This window comes from Molothrus aeneus, chromosome 1 (genome assembly GCF_037042795.1).
Source record: "Molothrus aeneus isolate 106 chromosome 1, BPBGC_Maene_1.0, whole genome shotgun sequence".
Taxonomy (NCBI): Eukaryota; Metazoa; Chordata; class Aves; order Passeriformes; family Icteridae; genus Molothrus; species Molothrus aeneus.
The window spans coordinates 44,322,600-44,343,769 of record NC_089646.1 but is presented as its reverse complement, the minus strand read 5'-3'; the positions used below and the strand labels follow the sequence as shown (position 1 = coordinate 44,343,769).

General features: G+C 45.1%; 1 protein-coding gene across 6 annotated transcripts in view; it reads right to left on the bottom strand.

The window, feature by feature from the left end:
- Positions 1-3,095: 3,095 nt before the first annotated feature.
- The window catches only part of TMEM108 (transmembrane protein 108), a 162,282-nt gene continuing 144,207 nt past the window's right edge, over positions 3,096-21,170 (bottom strand). For 3 of the 6 annotated variants that reach the window (XM_066571791.1, XM_066571781.1, XM_066571786.1), the window contains exons 4-6: positions 13,802-14,914; positions 4,838-4,992; positions 3,096-3,439 (exon numbers count right to left, since the gene is read on the bottom strand). In XM_066571791.1, the coding sequence (XP_066427888.1) occupies positions 3,317-3,439; positions 4,838-4,992; positions 13,802-14,914 (1,391 nt within the window). In that variant the 3' untranslated portion in view covers positions 3,096-3,316. Of the gene's footprint in view, positions 3,440-4,837; positions 4,993-13,801; positions 14,915-15,005; positions 15,394-20,877; positions 21,116-21,170 lie in introns of those variants that run through there. The other 3 variants (XM_066571802.1, XM_066571808.1, XM_066571797.1) reach the window with 3 other exon arrangements.

The window sequence follows — 21,170 nt, the reverse complement described above, 5'->3', positions numbered from 1 at the left end:
GTTGTCGCTCCAGCCTGCCGAGCACCGCCGCTCAGCCCGGCCGCCTGGCCCCGCACTGGCGGGAGGGATGTGCCGAGCCCAGCAGGTTGGGGCTCGCCTGGGATTTCGGCTTTGTGCGACGGCTTTCTGGAAGGGGGGCTTTGTGCCGCCTGGGAGCACCCGTCACATTGTCCGGGCGGCTGCTGGGTCAGCAATCCCATTTCAGGGGAAATCTCCCTGCTGCTGCTGCTGCAAATGTGGCAGATGAAAAGCACAATGGTGTTTACGGGCACAGCGGGACGGGGATTCAGTACAATGTACGTGTTAAAATACCAGCAGTGTTTTCTACGCTGACACCCGGATGATTTCCTACCCTTATAGCCACAGGTATCCAGTTATATACTACAAATGCATCTGCTTCTCACACCAGTGCTTGCTCCAGACATAATCTACAAGACATTTCCTAGCTTAGCAAAACCCAAATCTCCGTGGAGTCACCTGGGCCACAGCTGAGCAGAACCGAGCCAGCCTTTTGCCGCTGCAGAGTATTGAATGTTCCCTTGTGTCTGCTGCAGCTTCTGGGTTTCTCTGCAATTTGGCTTCACTACCCACCCAAGGCATATTGACACAATCCCAGCAGATTTTTTAGGGACAAGCACCCTCATGTCCATCCCTTCTCAGTCAGTTTAACTTCACATAATCAATTGTACTTTGCCTGCTCAGCAAAGGCCTGTTTCACTTCTTTGCCTCCGTAATGTGGTGACAAAGTGAGGTAACTGTGAATTAAAGGAAAAGGGCAAAACAATCCTAGAGACTTATTGCAGGGAAAAGGGGAGATTTCCCCTGCTCTTCTTTTTATGTCACTATTCTTTAGCTACTAGTGATCAGGTGGGTAGCTTATAGGTAATAATAAGAAATAAGTAGGATGTGTTCCTGGTACAGTGCAATCCTTCACAACACAATGTTAGGTCTGGCTTTTTCTACCTACACACAGGGAAACTTCACAGCCAGGATGCTGTTCCAGTGTAGGATCACTGTGTGCACATCTCTGTAGGCACGATTGTAATGTGCTGATGTTGGGCATTGCCCTAATGCAGTGTAAGTTTGTGCAGGGGCAGTGGTGAGTCTTTGGCGAGACAGGATAAATCAGAAATCCCTGTCTTCCACTGGTGCCTAATCCTGGCTCGCCGGGTTGATGGCTGGAGTTTGTTTCACTTGTTTTTTAAGTTGGAGAATTGCAAGGCTGCTTAAAGTCAGGTCACGATTTCCAGGTTGTGTGAAGAGTGGGAGCAGCGCAGTGTTTCTCAGCTTTGCAAATACTTTTGGCTAGTTTAGGTATTCTGCCTTTAGATTACCAAACAAACTGTGCTGGTTAAGTGGGAAGCATCCTCCAGTATTTCTTACACAGTATTTTCAGTGTAGTTCCTCTGTGTCTAATTAGAAAATCTCCCTTGCAAAAGTAATACCATGTACAGAAAACAAATGTAATAATATGGGGGCTTTTTTCAAAGATCTGAATTTAGTTTTTTGTAACCTTGTTCCCTCTGCCCACCTCCCTCTTTAAATAAAAACAAAGATCCTTGAGGGATTGCTTTTGGTCTTGGCAATACCCTTAGGGAATTTTTACTCTCCTGTCAAACAGTGGTTTCTAGGAGGTTGTTTAGTAATTGATCATGAGGGTCACAGGTATCGTATTGCACAGCATTTATCCCATGGTGAAAAGATCTATTCCCAAATTGCCCATCCATGTCCATAGAGAGCCTTGTCATCCTGCCTGCCCCATCACCTCATGAGAAAGCCCTGCATTACTCTCTGATGCTGAGCAGAGAAACAAATACCCACGAGAGTCCCTGTAACATTACAATCTTCCAGTTTCCGGAAGCCTGTAGTCCACATTCAGGTTTGTGCCTCGGCACAGCAGAAGTGCATGTGTGGGATGGCGAGAAAGAAGGAGCAGTGAGGCCTCTGTGGCCCCCTGAGCCAAGTCTGGGTCTGACTCCAGCCATCATTTAGTGAAGCTGTCATGTTGCTCTGACCAACAGCAGCCACTGGGGCACTGTCGGCATGTGGGCACAGCTGGAGCAGATGTGCCGCTGCTGTAAATCTCTTTTCTAGTACCAGCTGTGGCTCACCTTGAACAAGGCATATAGTTAATGATGCTACACTAACCCTGTCCTGCTGAAACTTCCCTTTCATGCAGCCAAGCATTAAACCTGAGCAGCCAGTGGCAGGGAGCAGCCAGCTGGAGCAGAGGCTAAACTGCCCCTCACAGCCTGCTCCTGATGAAGTGAGGAGTGAAAGCAGAACACCGTCCAGCAGAACTGGTGGCCAGAGGTGGGGAGAAGGAGGACAAGACTTCAAAGGACAGAAGCCATTTCACTTGCTGAATGGTATAAAAAAGCAATTTGAGAAGCAAAACAGAATTGGTCCCACAGTAACAGTTCTGGGTAACTCAAAGAGAGAGCATCAATCTGGGCCAAGTCATTCCATGTTCTGTATTAATCTCGCCTTGCAGCAATCTATTTTTAATCCATCATTTAAGCTTTGTTCACCCTTACTATTCCCCTAACACTGTTAGAGTCTGCAATCTAGCACTTAACAGGGTAGGAAAGAATTGCCATTTTGCTCCAAAATGCTGTGTTTTCCTTCCTAATGGGGAAAGGAAAGTCCCAGAGAGGAGAAGAGGGTATGAGGAAACTTGATTCAGTGGCACCAGCAGTCTAAACACACAAGATAAATAAAACAGTGGGGAAATGGAAATGTGGTCAAAGCCACAGCATTCAATTGGTGGGAGTCCCTAGTCACCAGATTGCAAGATTTTTGATAAATTGAAAGGAATTTTCTGTTTCTCTGAAGGGAGCACTCTACATGCCTTCTTTTGAGGCTGTTTGATCCTCAGGAAATAATTCTAGGCTTATTGGGCTGAAGTGTAGCACTGTAAGTCCAATGTGTAGTGTGGTTGAAACACTTATGCAGGAAAAAAGAGCCATTCTTGTCCTTGCTAGTATAAAAGAGTTTTGGAGCTCACACTGGAAGTGGGACAGTAAAGGGCTCATCTCACTTGGTGTTCAGGCAGTACTGGAGTCACAGAAAGGATACAGTCCACTTGACAGATGTTTTGCTTAGAAATACCTTTATTTTATAAAGCCACAGTTTGTTCTGTAAAGTTTTACCACACTTATAAAAAAGGGGCTGACAATTCTGAGGGACAAAAGAAAAGCTGAAAACATTTCTTGTAGTTCAGGGTTACACAAAGGTTATATTTATAATATATATATATTTATTTATAATTTGGAGACGGTAGAGATGAAACTGCAGACTGGGGGCAGCTGTGGGGTCATATTTCAGAGACTTGCTCGTGTCCCACGAACAGCGTTTCCTGACAGAAGGGGTTCACCAGGACCATCCCGCTGTCCCGGTAGTCGCCGTTGGCCGGGGAGCGCGGCTCCGACAGGTGGTCCTGGGGAAAAACAAAGACACAGATTGAGCACTTCTCACCCTTCACCCTCCACGGGCACACAGAGCATTCCTCCCAGTCCCCCAAAGGTGCCTGAATGTTGTGGGCTGTGACTCTGGAGAGCCGGGTTTGGTGAGCTGGTTTTTCCCTTTGTCAGGCAGGAGGAGCTGTGAGTGAAAGGTTCCTCTGAGAGTCTGCTGATTCTTTCTCAGCCTGGGGACCCACAGGTCAGCTGCACCAAACTTCCAATCCCTTTGGAACTTTCACATTTCTTTCATTTCTTTTTTGTTTTTTTTTTCACTTTATTGACTCATTGCAATTGTTTCCTGTCTCTCAGCTGAGCTTGACTCCTCAAAGGTGCATTTTCAACTTCTTTTTATGGTTAGAAAGCCACACATATGGGTCCAAGCCCCCTAAGCATGCCCCAGTTCAGTCATATTCTGATCAGGTTTAAATAGGACTGCTTTTGAAGACCACTCTGTATGTGAATAGGCCTGACATTTGATTCTGGGCAAAGCAGACCAGGTCCTGTCTCAGTTTGAGCAACATGATTGCCAGCAAAGTGAGGTTAATGAAGTGATTGTGACTGTCTAATCAAATCTCAGAGGCTCCTTTCTAAACTTTTTTTTTAATTTAGTCACATGAGTTAGTCAGCTAGCTGATCTGAAAATCATTTTAGCATAAACTCAGACTCTCCACTGTTTCTAGGTTTTAATTATCTTTGAAATGAACTGAATTATTCTCTGTCTCTGAGGCCAGGGAATAGATTTCTTGTAGGATTACTGCAATTTCTGTCAGTAGGATCACCTGCTCATGTGTGAATAATCCCATCAAACCAGTCAGATCCCTTAAGTAAAGGCTGATGAGTGTACACCACATTACCACACTCCCCCACATACTGATGTTCTGATTACTTTTGTAGTGGGAACACTGATTCCCTGAATCGGTGTTTGAGAAGTTACAGGCAGCTCTTGAGACATAAACGTACACAATTTCTTTGTTTTATTAACTCCCACCAGCCTCCTTTTTTTATGCTGTGACTGACTGTCAGTAATGAGCCAGCCCAAAGGGCTCTCCTTAAGCCATCATGGCATGGCTTGACATTGGCTGTAGGCTCACAAGGAAGAGAAACCCAGGAACAAATTCACCAAGAGATGGTTAACACCCATCACCACGCAGCAATTTGGAACACATCTGCAGTGGCTGGGAATAGGATGGCAATCCAGTTTTGCTGAGATGTTTATTCCATCTAATACATGTGTAGGAGCGAGTCCTTCCCTAAAAGCTGTTCCCCTGAACATGTACAGGGATTTCAAGGCTTTATTCATATGACTTCCTCTCCCCTCCTCCCAGCATGGCTTCAGTTACGGCTTTCAGACACCAGCTCTGCAAGTGAGGTACCTCGGAAGTCTCCAGTGACTGGATCTCTCTTGGTAACTCTACAGCATGCCTGTTGAAATAGTCCATGGTAATAGCATTATTCCAATAGCTCAGGTTGTTCTCTGGGTTAGATGTCTTCTTCTTCCTTCTCATGCAGCAGACTGTCAGCAGAACTGCTGTCAATAGAAACATGCCAAAAATCTAGTTATTTCCTTTCAATAAGGACTCATCAGTACCATGGATTTGTACTTTATGTTACCTAAGGAGAGGGCTGGTCACCTGCATTCATATGCTTCAGTCTCAGTCAATCCCAGCTCTCTGCTAGCAAACCCTACACAGTTATGTCAGAATCTGGGCCAAGCAGATGAGGTTTTGTGCTTGGCAGAATATGCTGGTTTTGCTCTCTTATTGATGTGAGCGTATAATCTTCAAGATGTGGCTGCCTGATTAATGAAAAGCTTTGTTGTCTTAACTGATGGCAATTTAATACCTAAGAAGGGATTTATAGACCCTCTAGGAGAGAGGGCATTCCTCAGGGACTAAGATGCTTCTGTGGGAATCTTTTCTGCCTCTGGTGTGTTCAGAGGCTGCAGTGATGAGCACATTAGCAAGTGGGCAGTGAGAGATACCTGTCCTATTTCAAATAGCAAATTCATAAATGCCGCAGTGTAGTAAACCCCGTAAGTTTGGGAAAAGCACCATGGAGAATATGAACAAGAGGAATGCTGAAACAGCAAAAGAAAATTCCTGTTTCCCTGTCCTCCACCCTTAACCTATCTCTGTAACCCTATAAGGCAATGTCCTGTTAACCCCTTACCATTGGTCAACCTTGGATCCTTTCCAACCCTATAAAAGAAGCATACTGTACCCCATTAGGGGAGAAAGAAGAAGAGCAGAGACCCTTCACAGACCTCCCCAAATAAAGCCATCTCCGTGGAACAGCCTGTGCCTTCTCCTTCTCCTCTCTCTCCGTCTGTTGCAGCCTCCAGCCCAGGGCACCACTACCTAGCAAGCAGAGCTGAAATCCTGAGAGCTTGCAATCACTATAGAGCTGATAATCACCATGCTTGCTGGATGGTAGCCCCGTGGCCTCGGCATGAGCGAGCTAGCTTCGGGCACCCGGTCCCTACCCAGGGACTGAGCTCCTGAGCCCTAGTGCTCTGCTTTATAATAACCCCAATGAGAGGCTTTATTACCACAGTTGTGTGACTTCCATACCAAGAGCTTCTGTCCTGAAGTGCCACTGATCCCTGTCTCTGTTGCCTGCTATTTGTAACTTGGATTTTGGTTTGTGACCATGTTCCAACACATCAGCAACCAGCCAGAGGAACAGATGGGTTCCTGAGTAGGATGAGAGAGGGGTAAGGTGGTGTGGAGATCCCCTGTGGCACCAGTCTCACATACCTTACACTTTGAGGATAGTGTTAATGCCAGAGCAGGGGTTTTCCTTCCTGTCTCCATCAGCTGTGGGATGTGGAATCTACTGATAAGGGTAACCTGTTCCCCCACACTTGCCTGGGCATTGGGTGATGTCTGAGAGTGTTATTTTTTTTCCTCACCTTCAGAACTCACTTAAGCTTTTACAATCTGAAATATCTGAACTTAAAGTAGAGCAGCTAGGCAAGATAAAGTGACCAGCAAGTGAAATTCCTGATGTTCAGGAGTCTGTCTGGTCCCAGGGCCACAGGAATCCCCGGCCTCAGAAATGCCCAGGTAATTCTCTCCCAGCAGGCAGCTGAACACAAAGCTGGCTGAGTGTTATTTTCTGGAATTGCTTTCAGTTTATCCATCTCTGTTGCCATTCAGATGGGTAATCTTGGCTACTTTAGGAGAGACAGGCAAAGCCACAGCAGCAGACTTACTGCTCCCACTGGCCCTGGCTCAGGGAGAAGCTGGGGTGTGTGGAAGGGTTTGCTCAGAGCTGTAATGTGTGAGCTCTGTCTGCTCCCCTTACACCTGTGGAATTCATTGACCAGTTGTATTTGTAATCTACCTGATTTATACAGACAGGTAGCTGCACATTTACTTGCTTTGATTTGTACCTGTGAAATAGGAAATGCCCTGCTGTAAATTCCTTCTATCATTTCTAAATCCCTCATGTTAAAGATAAGAGAGAAAATATTCATGAAGAAGAAAAATATATTATTTCCTCAGCTACAGGTATAATTATGTATTAGAATGATAACTCAGAGGCAAGAAAAGACTGCAGAGAGATCACTGCTGCTATGTATGTTTTGACAAACATTGCAGCTACCCATGTGCCATGGATCTCATTCCTTATCCCAGCTACCACATAAAAATAGCGGCACAAAAGTGCAAGGCTAGAGCTCTATTTAAAAAAAGATAATAAACTATTAAGAAGAAGAATAATAAAAAAAATCAATGTCTTTGACAGTTCAGGCAGTTCTGTCACTAACAACTTCATTTGCTGACAGCCCAATAGTCTGAATCCTGCTGCTGCACCTCATGGCCCCCCAGAACTGCTCTCCCTGCCTGGGGAAATGCCTGTCCTCCTGAAGGGCTGAACCTTTTATCCCTACTTTGGCTGCTGCCCTCTCTATGTCCCAGCCCAGCCTGCAGGCTTGGGCAGATTAGAAAGTGATGCAAGACTTGCATTTAGTCCTCACCACTGCTGGTGAGAGCAAACAGTCCTTTTCAGTACTCCAGCAACAAGAGATCCATCCCTAAGGCACAGAGCATTTCTGAAGGTGCCTGAGGATGTGAGAGCCCCAGTAAAGTCAGCTCTGTGCAAATATTTTTTTGAAAGCCTGAGGTTTCACAGCTTATAAAATATTGTGGTTGCTGACAGAGAAGTATCAGATTTGGGGTTCAGGGCCTGGAAAGCCAGTGACACTGAGCTGAGAGAGATGCCAGCTTCTTCCAGCAGGAAATGGCCTTGCCATGTGTAGATATATACAGCAATAATTCTCCCTCTCTTAATTACACTCTTGGCCTCCAACTGTGGTGCACACACAAGAAAATGGATGGAAGAGCATGGAAAATGGGTTCCTGAGCTTCCACAAATATGTATTTCAGCAGAAGGATGTCTACCTAAGCTGCCCCAATTCAAAGCAGAGGAGACCTCATTTAAGAGGGTGAGTGAGGACAGCAGGGCTGGAACGGGCTAGTCCCTCTTCATCTTATATTAACTGCCTTTTTCACAGAATCATTAGTTGGAAAAGACTTTAAGGAATGTTGAGTCCAGCCATTAACTTAACACTGCCAGATCCACCACTAAGTGACAGCACTAAGTGCCACATCTACCACATAACATGCCATATTTGGGGCATATTTAAGTGAAATTAATGTAGCCAACATAGGACATCTCACTTCCAGATCACTAAGACCAGGGTACAGCTTTTATATTCCTAGATATCCTTTTGTTCCCATTATTAGAATGACATGTGTTACAGAAAAACTCTTCCAGACAGACAACTCTGATGGCCAGGGAGGCCATATTAGGTGGATGAAATACACAGAGGGCAGAGATGTTTTGGAAGGCACAAATGGCAGTAATGACAACAGAGGTGAAGAGAGAGCTAGTAGCTGCACCACCCTGCTATCTATCCTGGTATATTATGTGGTTAACTCTTCCCTGGTTTTCAAGCAATCCTCTGGTTGCTTTCTGGGAGTCAGAAAATCTCACCTAACTTCCCTCTGCCTGCTCAACAGCGAGTGCCATGAGAAGGACATGTCAGTGTTGTCCCTGTGTCAGCCTGAAGTCCCTTGTACAGAGACTGTGACAATGTTAGGAATTATCAGAGGTCTCTGGAGGTTCAGGGATTCTGGAAGCATTTCTAACCCATGTCTTTTCATGTGTTAAGGGGGTGAGCTGCTGATGAGCTCCATCTCTGACACTGGACATTATCTGGCCATAGGGCAAGTTACATCTGCATTATCTGCCCCCCCATCTATGACATAAAACATCCCACAAATGGGAGAAACAAGATTCTCACAGATTTACAAGTTTCTAGGCTGGTGGGAACATGTCCATCACCTAGTCTCACCCATCTAGCACCTGCACACCAGGAGACTTTCACCTGTTACCTTTAACATAATCTATATTTAAGATACAGCACATCTCATAGGAAAATACTCAGCTTTATTTAAAGATACAGAGTGACCAGATGTCCATCCCATTCCCACAAATTTTGTTTCAATGTTTAATTTCCATTGTGGGGACATGCTTACATTACTCTTGTGTAAATACTTTCACCTCCAACCATCGCTTCCTCCATGTTCTTTTGCCTTTTTTATTAAAAACTTCCACTATGCTTCAGAAATATCTCCTATATGTGTAGGCCTCAGCCTCTTTTTGTACTACATCATGGCACAAATGGAATTATGTTGCATTTCTCCACTCCTCATTCCATGTCTCTTTTCTAATCTTCTGATTTTTTTTAATCTAACCCACTATGATTATATACCACATTCAATCCAGCTTCATTAATGCAGTGTAATGAGATCATACCAATTCCCTAAAGTTTTCTGACAGTCTTTCCCTTCAACTCACTAAAATATTTTACCAATCTTACACAGCTGCATACTCCCTTCCCCCACTTTCCAGCCCCCACACAAAACACTGTGCTAACAGACCTGAAATTGTAAGCACTTAAAAGTCATGCAATATTCAGGGTGAAGCATCTTCATTTACTTCTTCTTATGCCTGCAGATCACAACATAAGCTAAGTTTAAAGAACCCTTCCTTCAATGACTAAAAATGCTTTTTCCTTATTTTTTCCTATTTCCCTGGTTTCCTACATGTAGCAGCACATACTTAGCTGTGATAAAGGTATCAGGATGGATTTGGTTATTGACTACGGCTGTTTACATCTGGAGACAGGAGTCACTCCAGCTCAGCCTGAGCTCACACCTGGGGATTAGGCTCAGGGTTTGGGATCTCTCTTGCTTCTGACTGGAAAGCAAGCATAGGTTTTGTGATGGAGAAGGTGAGTGAGGTAATTTTGGAAAGCATTCCAGTGCATGAAATGTGAGCTAAGTGAGGTTAGGCCCAAGGCAATTCTTCACATATCCTCTGAGTTCTGCTGATGCCTGTGCTGAGAGGCTCAGTTTTCCTCCCATGTTCTCCTGTGTCAGCAGAACTGACTGGATAAATTGACTCCTGTGCATCTGATTTGCAAGCTCCCGTTCTCCCACATTTTATTGTGTCATTCTGTGGTTCCAGTGACGCAAGAACCAGGAGCCCAAGGACTGGAACAGTGAGTTTTAAAATGAGCTCATGTTGTTCTTGTTCTGCATTGCAGAAAGAGGCACCTACACATGTACAACAGCACGTGCACAAAAATGTTCAAGGCTGCCTGAAGGACACTGCAAACCCAACTCAAACTGTGACATGAAGAAAATAATGACATCACTGTTATATATGATTTTGCTATTCTGGGAAAGGGAATGGTACAGAATCCTTCATTTTACAGCCCTCCCATGGCATTAGCAACATTACTCTCATTATTTATACCATGAAACTGAGCTGCCAAAAGATGTCACGCAGCAGACATGGCTTGTGCATTCCTACTCAAAGCATCATTCTTCTGGCTAGCAGCTTCAGGGATTTCAGTGGGACTCATAAATCTGTGCATCTGTAAAGAAGTATGAATTGTAAGGGTGGGAGGCCAAATCCCAGCTCTTATCTAAGCAGAGGAGTTCTTGAGGCACAGATCTTCAGGCTTGTGTTCCAGCCCCTCAGCTGTGCCACCAGCACGGCTGGTGGGACCTGCCAGTCCTCAGGGGGGCTCAGATGTCAGGGCACAGTGCTGCTGAACAAACACTGCTGCTTCCTGCCCTTTGGTTCAAATCCCCACAGCAGGGATGGGCCAGCAAGGAAACCCCAGCAGGGTCTGTCCTCTGCGAGGAGAAGTGCTGCATCCCAAGCACTTCCTCCAGTGGGGATGAGGAGCCAAAGGCTCCTTTGGTTGCCTTCTAGCAAGTCACTTCCCCAGCTACAGAAGCTCAAATGCCCAGAGGTTTTCATGTAACAGGTGCCTGTCACTAGACACGTGACAGCAAGCAGCGTGTAGGGATCAGAGAGGGACAGAGATATCTTTGCAGAATCGTGATATGTTTTCCCTTCCAAGGATTTTTGGGTAGCACAAGCTGTGCCCAGAAGCCCTCCAAAGAAAGCTTTTCCAGCCTCCTTGTAACTCTTCACACAGAGGAGAGATTATATGGAAAGACACAAGGGCTCCTGGCAGAGGAGAGATGCTCTGGTCACTGCACAGCTCTTCAAAGGCTCTGGGAAAACAGGAGGTCAGCGAGCTGGCTTGGCTCCGGGCACCTCTCATTAGCAGGACAAGGGAGCTGAGTTAATTGGATTCCTGCAGCTCTGCAGCCTCATGCACAGGCTCTGGGTTGCCTGTCCTCACCTCTTTCCCTGTTTTTCCAGGGTGTGTGGCTAACTTCCCTGCCTTGAGGCTGTCTCTCTGCCTGGTCCTGAAGGTGCCAGCCTGAGCACAGAGCCACCAGCCCACGGCTGTAAGGGGTGCTCAGTGACTTCCCCTGTGGCTTGATCCCTCCTAAGGCAGCTCAGCTATTTAACAGCACGGGATTGTGCCTCTATAGCCTTTCAGCACCCCAAGGCAGGAGCACGACAATATTCAATATTTTTTTCCCAATCCGTGCCTACAACAACGGAGAGGACCTCCCTTGGAAAACTTCTTCTCTGTTTGAAGGCGAAATGAACCCCAAATATCCGTTCTTCATGCTTCTCCCGAGGGCCGGCTGTGCCCCGCTTGTGCCCGGGAGGTGGCGACAGTCCCCTTCGCGCCGCGCACCGCGCACGCAGCAAAGCGCCCAGCCAAACGTGCGGGACACGCTTTAGGCAGCCAAACGCGCGGATGGAATCGACTTCCTAGATCTAAAGCCAGATCACCCCCAAAAATACCATTTAAATGCCTGCCTGCCGTTCCGTTTGGCTCTGAAATACATCCGAGAATCCCCGGATTTTAAAAGGGGCATCCCAATGAAGGCCATCCTCAGGAATCTGGTCTTGAGAGCAGGACTTAAATACTTGAATTATTTAAACATTCCGTTGTATTAGAGCCGATACAGATAACTTTCAAAATAGCATTTAACTTTTTTTTTTAAATGTAGCTTATGAATACAAGAACCAGAATAGGCAGTCACATGAACACATGGCACAAATGAAAAGAAGAAAAGTGCTAACACCTCTATTTAATGAACAGTGGGTTAGCACTCCTGCTATCAGACCTCTCATATTATTATTACTATTGTTATCGCTATTATTATTATTATTATTATTCAGCTCATTTATGGCACTCTGCACGCAGAGACCAGTTTACCCACTGGCTATACCTCCCACGCTTGTGTTGTATGGTTTTACACTTCTTATTTTGTATTTAGATGCTTTCTATCCAGTTCAGCTTTCTTTCTTGATATTGACCCAAAATGTAATTCTTGGAAGAATTTCTTTGATCCTTAATTCTATTGATGGACAGACAAGGCATCATTCATCAAATCATCAAATATTACTGCTTCTGACCACGTGCTTGCTACGTGCCAGTTTCTCCTTTCCATCTTGCACAGAAATGCACATGCAAATTCTGCTTTGGTTTCTCTTTGATTGCCCATCTTTTAGCCTTTAAGATTTGTTCTTACTTGTGGTTTTAACCACGTTGGCAAGAGCAGAATTGATGGTCCCAGGGGTGTGAATCTAACAAATATGCTGACCCAATCCAATAATTTGCAGCTGCTGAAAGGATTAGTATGGTCCCCTCTCCAGGTCTGCATTCCTGCAACCTCATCCTTTCTGGGTCTCATACTCTGACTCTGTGGGGAGCTGATTCAGCTCACTGGGTGGACAGAAAGTACCAAAGAGTAAAGTGAGTACATTTTTGCCACTTTAACAATCTGAAAGTGTCTCAGGAGGTGAAAAGTCAGGCCCGGGCAGAAGAAGAGGGGCAGGATCATATGCCTGCACATCAGAAAGAGCAGGAGAGAGCAGCACTGTCCTGTTTGGCTGGAGTAAGCTGTGTGTGAGACTGGCTCAGGCAGCTCATCTAGCCTTGTCCTCAGTACAGCTCATAGCCATAAATAACAGCATTAATACTCAGTGTTGTTGGCTGCTACTCCTTTATGTTTCCTCAGGCAGCAAAGGCTGGGAAAAGTTTGGTTTTGTTTCACTCCAGACAGCTCAGAATAATTGCACCCCATGACAGTGAGACTCCAGAGAATATGTTGTCCCACCAAGCTGATACAACCCAGCTAGGCATGGGACATCCTGGCAAGCACTCACAAGCTTGTTCATATTTTCCCATGTGCTTTTTGTAATTGAATCAAACAACAAGACCCTGAGCCAGCTCTGGAAACCCAGCCTGCCCTGGTCCTGCAGGTGGCTGACTCCAGGTGTCTGAAGGCCAAGGTTTCTTTCTCTTCCCTTGGCAACTGTAAATTGGAATTAAAATTGAGGAAACCAGCATTTTGGTTGTCAGATTTTTAAGTGAGATAGTTCATGCACTACCTGCAATGAAATATTTTATTGCACTGGAAAACTGGTGTTTCCTGAATTATTAGTTGTTACAGATGTTATTAATCCTTTGGGTTAGCAGTGGGCTTTTTAATTCCAATTTCAGGACAGAAAATACTAGTTCCTAGATAAAAGAATTGCTGTCTAAAAGAATCACTGTCTTTGATCAAGTTTTTGATCACTGTCTTAAACAGTTTGGAGTAAAGCTGCTTCACATTCTAGAGTTGCTCAGGGTAGTGTTACACCCTCAAGTGGAGAGTTACTCCATAAGATTTTTAATAGCAATAGAGTGAGTATGCTTTGACTGTAACATTTCAGTTCTGAATTTTGAAGTTAAACACTCTGGTCAGTGAATGTGATGCCTGTGCATCTCATCCATCCCAAGATGACCTGCCTCTGTTAGGCCTCCAGCTAGTCCTTGAATCGTAGGCCGAAATCTGAGTATTAAGGAAAGAGAAAGCAAAATAAAGTGACAATTAACTTACAACATGAGGATATAGGGACACTGATAGCCAGAATGATCCAGGCAATGTCCATCTTGCTGAGACAGATGGTTGCTCTGTGCTGGGGTTTGTCCCCCTCGGTGACATGGGAGATGTTTCCTTGCACACCTGGTTTCCAGGTCCCGGCAGGAACCAGTCTGTTCAGGAAGTTCCCGGTGGCAGTGGAGCCAGCTGTGGAGGTGGGGCTGGACAACCTGGTGGCAGGCACTGAGGAGAGAGCACTGCCTGGTGACGTGGCATTGGTCACCGTGCTGTGCTGCGTTGGAGTCAGTCCCTCGGGGTCTCCTGCTGCCGAGGACGAGATGCTGACGTCAAAACTGGTTTGAACTGAGTGACCAGCTGCTGCTGCAGCAGATCCAGAGCCAGCAAACAGAGGGACATTTGTACTGAGATTCAAGGTTACCCAAGAGTTGTTTTTGCTCAGCATATCCCACATGCCATAGCGGGTGGGTTTAAAAGGCACCGACACTGCTTCAGGATCAGTTGATGGTCCAGCAGTTGTGGTGGCAAAATCTGCCTCCTGCACTGCTACCTCGGTCCCATCCCCTCGCTCTGCTTCCCTAAGGCTTCCCGAGGAGTTGCGGTGGGGAGAAGGGTCTGAGTGTGTAGTTCTTGCCAGCCCCATTCCATTTGGATCACTGGATGCTGTGGTCTGGGACTGAAACGGGTGGTCTGTGAAAGGGCTCCTCAGGGTAGGGAAGGGAGAGTGCAGGGTTGTCTTTAGGTAAGGCTCTGTCGACTCTGAGAAGTTGCCTTTGAAAACCTGGAATATTTTCCCCTTGGGGCGAGGTTGTCCTGAGTACAAAGCACTCTGGTTGTACAAATGGTAAGTTTCCTTCTCGCCGATGCGAGGGCCACTCTCTCGCTCTTGCCCGGTGGAAGGGGCTTTCTCCACCACGCTGATGGGGTGGGACATGGCTTGAGCAGACGTGGGAAGGGGCTCTGCCGTGTGGTGGTCTTTGTGGTGAGGTGTTGTTCCCATGGCTGTGACAGTCGTATTGTTCATCGGGAAGCCCTGAGAGGAGGAGACAGTGGGAGACAGTACCTGAACAGAAAACACCAGCTCTTCTGTCAGTGCCAAGATCAGTAGAACACCTGAGGAAAAAACACAAAAAGAAGCTGAGATACTGGAGAGGAAGCGGTGGATGGGGACAGCATGGCTTGTGTGTCTGGCAGGAAGGAATACCTTCCATGTTCTGCAGAAGGACAGAAGAGGTAACATCCAACTTTGTCTGGTTCTCTGCAAAAGTAGGAAGAGAAATCTGCAGGAGCTGTGGTAACCCTGCAGTCATGAGGGCAATGAGCAAGATTACAGGGAATTTCTGTGGCAAAGAAAGAGAGGACCTTGCAGTACTGATTCATGTGAAGCTTTAAAATGCCATAGGCAGGTGATTTCCCTGGAGAAGCTAAAAAGCATCCTACATTTCACGGGCAGAAACAACAGATGTCCTCATTTTCATCGCAGCCAGGAGGTGTCCAGATGAATGTCCATATCATTATGGGAAACCTTGGTCTGCTCACTCCTTTGGCCGCAAAATCCTAAATTTGGCTGCCTCCAGTCTTGGCTGCCATTAAGCAATCTGTTTTTTGAAAGAGCAGCTGCTTAGGTCTTGCTGAAAATTAGGTCAAGAAGGGATGTCTGATGAGAGGGCTACCTGGGTTATACATGCTGTGCTTTACTTAGTGACTTTGGAAAATCTAGTCACTCCAAATGTCAAAGATTAACAAGAAAACACAGCTATCCCGGACATTTTAAAAAACATTGTGATTATTGTGATCTAACACAACTGCCCTTCGCACCCATAACCAAACTTGGTTGTAACCTGTTCTATGCTCATATGGGCTGTGGGGTTGAATTGTGTGAATTTTGCCTCCCACCTCCCTCAGTGCTGCATATAATTTCACAAGGTGCCAGATCCACACCGCTGGGAACATCAATTCTTTAATTTATTCCTATTTCAGATAATGGAGGTGGGCAGCTGCAGTAGCATAAGCCTCCCCAGGATGCAGGGCTATTGCACCCTGAGTTAGCGTGACCTGCAGGGACCACATCAATCACATGTCACCATTTCCATATGTTGAAGCTGTCGAGTGTAATGTGGATCTCTGCCTACCAGGAAGCACATGGAATAAATCCATTTTGCACAGTCCACTGAGCATCATCAGATGGCACCATTAGCACTGTGCTAGTGGATTTCAACCAGCAGCGTCGAGGTGAAAAATATTGTCATGGTCTTAACAAATCAGGGAGATGAGTTTGTCAAAACTGCAGGACTCCAAACTGGGTGATGATCAACTTCCAGCCAGGACTGTGGAGTGCCTTCCTGCCCCCTGCTCTACCCTTCCTAGTTGGCCAGCTTTCTCCATGAGTGTTGTTATGCCATTTAGTTCTACAGTCCTTGGGAATGTCTGTTATGGGACAAAGGAAGACAGGGACTTAGGAAAATGAAAGAAGATCTCTGATTAGGTGTCTGCTGGCCTTGATTCTGTTTCATGTTGGGCAAATGCAGATGCGATGAAATGAGTTTATTCTGAATCCTAAATATCATTCCCACCCATGCATGATCATTGCAATATATGTAGCAAAAACTCACCAAAGGAGCAGTATCTGTTCCTCTTACCCAGCTAAATGTTCTACTGTGATCATTACCCATCTTTTCTGAACCAGAGAAGCGCAGAGCTCTGCAACCAAAAAAATTCAGCTCATCTTGCCACCAGCAGACTCCTGTTACTTGGAAGAGTATCCAGAAGATGAAAACACTGACTGCATAACATGGTGAGAGCCAATTACAAGTAGTACACTTTCCACTGCCTGATGCTAAAATTAGCTCTCTTTTTTTTTTTAAATTTCTGGAATAAATATCTCTGCCAAATAAACCATCATCTGGGATACTGCTTCCCAGTTCCTAGCCAGCCACAGACAATATGCTCTTTGCAGATCACCTATTCAAATTAAAACGCATGAATTCTCTACACTGAGATGCAACCAGGAGAGCAGATCGGGCTGTACCCATGGAGCATCACTCTTGGAAATAAAAGGCAGGAGTTATCCTCACATATTTGGCAGTGCTTATTCTGAGGTCAAGGTCAAAGCAGATATTCTAGTGTCCATATGGCTAATATTTCATGCCAAGACAAGTTGCTGCCACAGAACAAATTCAAAGAGGAAAGGATGACGATTTATTTTGGATTTGGTGTGTGGAGATAATGGTGCAGGAAACTTTGGGCCTGCTGTTCTGAGCAAACAAGATAAAGTACGTTCGCAGATATTATGAGATACTAGATTATAATGATAGTAATGCCTATTAAAACTTTTGGATGTTCTTTGTGTAACTACCTTCTCTCACACCTCACATACACAAAAACCCCATCACCATTGGATCAATGTTTTTGTCCAGGATATTCCTGAAAGAATAAAGAACTTGTCAGCTCTTCTACATATCGTGCCCTGGGGTTAGAAACCCTGATCTTTTGCTGAAAACCCGCCTAATACCCATCTCCACTTCTTGAAATACTGATAAATCTGAGGCTTGCCCCTATAAACATTTATTGTCTCTCTGGGGCAGTCTGTTGTGGTAGCAGGTCACCGCACATCAGCATGGGAAACCAGATGCATTTAGCTCGTACCTTTAGGTGGCTTGTAAAGTATGAATAAATATTTATAGGAAATACTACATAGTAATTTATCTGACAATAAACAATAACTCCCATGGCTTTTGGCCATCCCAGGTTGCGGCAGTCAGGTTTTACTCATCTGCCACTCTTGCTTTAAAAGCCTCTGCAGAGCCACTGTGACCCAATAAGCTACAACTGTTTAGGACATTTTTTTCTGCTGGTTGGATGGCCCACAGTAATTCCTTCAGTAACCACCAGAGCTAATCTGTGCCCCTAACTTCTGGAAAAATATTCAGCTTAGCAGATAATTGTAAAAATAGCCAGTGCTGTATATTTAGAGAGGAACAGCTGATGATAAGGACTTCACAGTGGGTTTTGTTGGCCCTGCTAAGTAGAATTAATTTGCTGGAAAGCAAAAGTAAAGCTGGAAATGGTATTTTTAGATGCTCTGCATCATCACCCAAGCATGCTCTGTCTGGATTTGCAGTCACTTGATTGCCTAGAGCTCCCGCTTACTTTTCTATCATTAAGGACAGGCAAAGTCTTACAAAGTGGGGTTCTTACTGAATTCCCTGATACTGGACTGCCCTTATTGGCAACTTTGGCTTAAGCCTGGGAAAATGATATTCTAAATTTCTGTACTCAGGCACAGGAGGCATTTGTCCCAGAAATGGACTTTTCCAGAACCTGTGACATTCTTTCCTTTTCTTCCCTCTGTCTGTGCTTCACAAATGCACCTGTACTAAGTGAAGCACCATGGTGGGTACAATGCCAGTTGTCCCCTGGTGCCTCAGCTTACCTTCAATTCTACTACCAGTGAAAGGAAACCTTCTGGCTGCTATCAAGTTCTCCTTGCCAAACTTTGATACTCCAGGAGAGATAGCAAATGTTCAAAGTGAAGTTCTTCAGTCTTTGCCTTCATTTTGGCTGCCTAAGGCTTTTGGAGCTGATTTTACTTAGAGCACGAGCCCTTTGGAGTAAGGACTGGCAGTCCTTATGATCTGCTGGCACAGCAGTAATACAGACTGATGCAAGCACATTATAGTAAATAATAATATTTTCAAAGGTCAGCTCACACCATTAACTTTTTTCATAAGGGGCTGTTTCTAAGGTACAGGAGCTCAGGGTCAGAACAGACCAAATTGGCTTGTGTTTTAAATGCTACGTGTCAAATTCATGCTTTTGGAACCGAATTTTATGGCTACATTAAATCTATTCAACCCTAATAAGAAGGCTGATTGACCTGACATCTCTGTGGTGTGAACTGTGGTCTTGCATAGTGCACAATGCACCAGGAAGGGCATATTAGGTACAAAATGAATTAACTCAAGGATGAAATGCGGCAGAGTGACAGCAGAAGGTACACAGAGGGTGTGGATGTGCATTTAGCTATAAAAACCTCCTGACAACACAGTGCAATGGTTCAAATCTCAACAGGATCTCCCTGCAGTGCTTCTTCCCACTGTACACTCACATAAGGAGCCTGGAAATGGTGTGTATAGTTGTGTATGTGAAGGAAATGAAGGAATTCCTTTACAGAAATGTTTTAAAAGACTATGGTTTACATCTTCAATGAGTCTCAGAAAAGTCTGGGGTTAGGAGTACTTCGCCTTCCTAGACTATGAAATCCTCAGGGTTCTACCACTTGGAAACTTCCTTGTGACCCTTTTATTTGCACACAAGCGACAGAACTGTGACCCTTCTTAACAGAAAAAATAAGCAATTCAGGCCTCAGCAGCTTATGTTCTTTGTTTTATCTCTGGATTTTGGGAGGCTCCACGAAGATCCAGTGTCCTGGCCCAGGATAGCATTAGAAGGTTTTTTCACTCAGGAGATAACACTGCCTGGTGCTGCACGGGACCCTTCACGGGCACTTTGAGAACAGCCTTTCTGCATGACATGGCAGAGCAGGCATGTGGCTGTCGAGTCAGCTCATGCGTTCAGCCTCCCTGGGGCACCCCCTTTAAACAACACAAACTTATGTAACTCCTGTTCTAAAGCCTGTGGAAAGGTTCCCAATGACTTTAGCGAGCTTTGGATCAAGTCCTAATTGCCAGAGATACAGTGGAAACTTTTGAGCTGCCCATTTCCATTTTCTACAGCAAATGAAAATGCACAACGAGTTCAGTCTGGTGTTTGACCCCTTCTGGCCTCTGCTACCTCGGACCTTGCAGCAAGACAAACAGAGCCAGCCTGAGCAGTACTTGGCAAACATTTTTGCTCTAGGAAGTCAGGAAGAGCTTTTTGTGCAGGGACCTACTGCTGGACTCATTATTTCAGACTGCCGTGGGCAAGGAAAGCAACAGGAGCTGTCCTACAAAGGACCCATTATCTACAGACCCAGGGCTTGGGTGCACATGGCCACAGTGATGGAAGCTGAAGCTTCTCTGTGCTCCTGTCTTGACTTAGTAACAGCGAGAGAAGATTGTGCACAACCTCTTCAAACAACAACAACAACAAAAGCTTTTTTGCAACAAAAGCTTTCTTCTCGACATTAATAACTTCTCATGTGTCCCTCAATAAACCTAAAATATTACAGGGAGCAATATGAATCTTTAATAGGTGGAAACTGTGTACAAAGTGTGTATTATTACTTTTGTTACGGTAATTTCTTTGTGGTCTGTCTAAGCAATATGATTTTCACTCAAAATAAAGCAGCCTTTGTACAAACAAAGAGTTAAGCAAATTTAATCTCTGTGATTGGTTGCAGAACTGAGGGGAAAAAAAAGTAGGTTACTCTACATAGAAAATTTCTCTTCTCTGAAAGTCTATCTGTCATGCCAGAAATCCCAGATATTAACTTACAAGTTATTATCTGTTTTCCCTGGTATTAGATGAGTGATCAACCTGAAATTCAGCACACAAGCATTTGGTAAAACGCAGGGAATGAGACACACAGAGTAACAGCTCTATTTACAGTAACATTAAACAGCATCAGCAGAAGCTCTGGAAATCACATGTACAAACACAAATTAAGCAGCTCTTGCTGACACTCCCTGTGCAACAACAGTAACAGCAGTTATGGTTTTCATGTGGCAAGAAGTCACGGTCCTTTAAAGCTACAAAAACATTGCAGACCACTATTACTGCTTTAAAATGCACTTACACCACAGACTTTGAGAGAGTGAACCTGTGAATCAAAATTAATTTCTGGCCCTCCAGAGAGTTAAACAATAGGTGCTACAAAAAGAACAGTGTTGTGTAGTCACAGAGCAAGCAGTTCCCAATTCATTCTAACACTGCACTAGAGACTCACAGATACTACAGGGATAGATGCTTTAGAAATTATTTAGATCCCCTACTCAGCAAAATACATACAGATATTGGAGCTGTTCAAGCTTGTGGAAAGGCTTACTGACAATCAGGGCAACAGTAATTACTGAGAGGAGGGTAATAAAAAGAAAGAGCCTGACTCTAGCTGCTCATTCAAGGTAAGCACTTACCTGAAAATATCATTTGGACTTGTCAGCAGACATCCTCACCTGCTCACATCACAAGGATTTGGAAGCTTCATCTCTCAGTGGAAAAAGGAAAAATACATCTCTCTAATGAGGCAGTTGCACGCAGGAGTTGCTGTTATTGTTGGAACTGGTTTGAAGGAATGAGGACAGAGACAGCCCAGGCAGGCGTGTCTTGCAGGGCTGTGCAGCGAGAGGGCTCACTCCTTTATGGAGTACCTCTGCAACTGCAAGGCAAGATTACTTACTGAGCCAGTCCCCCTCTCTGCCAGCACATC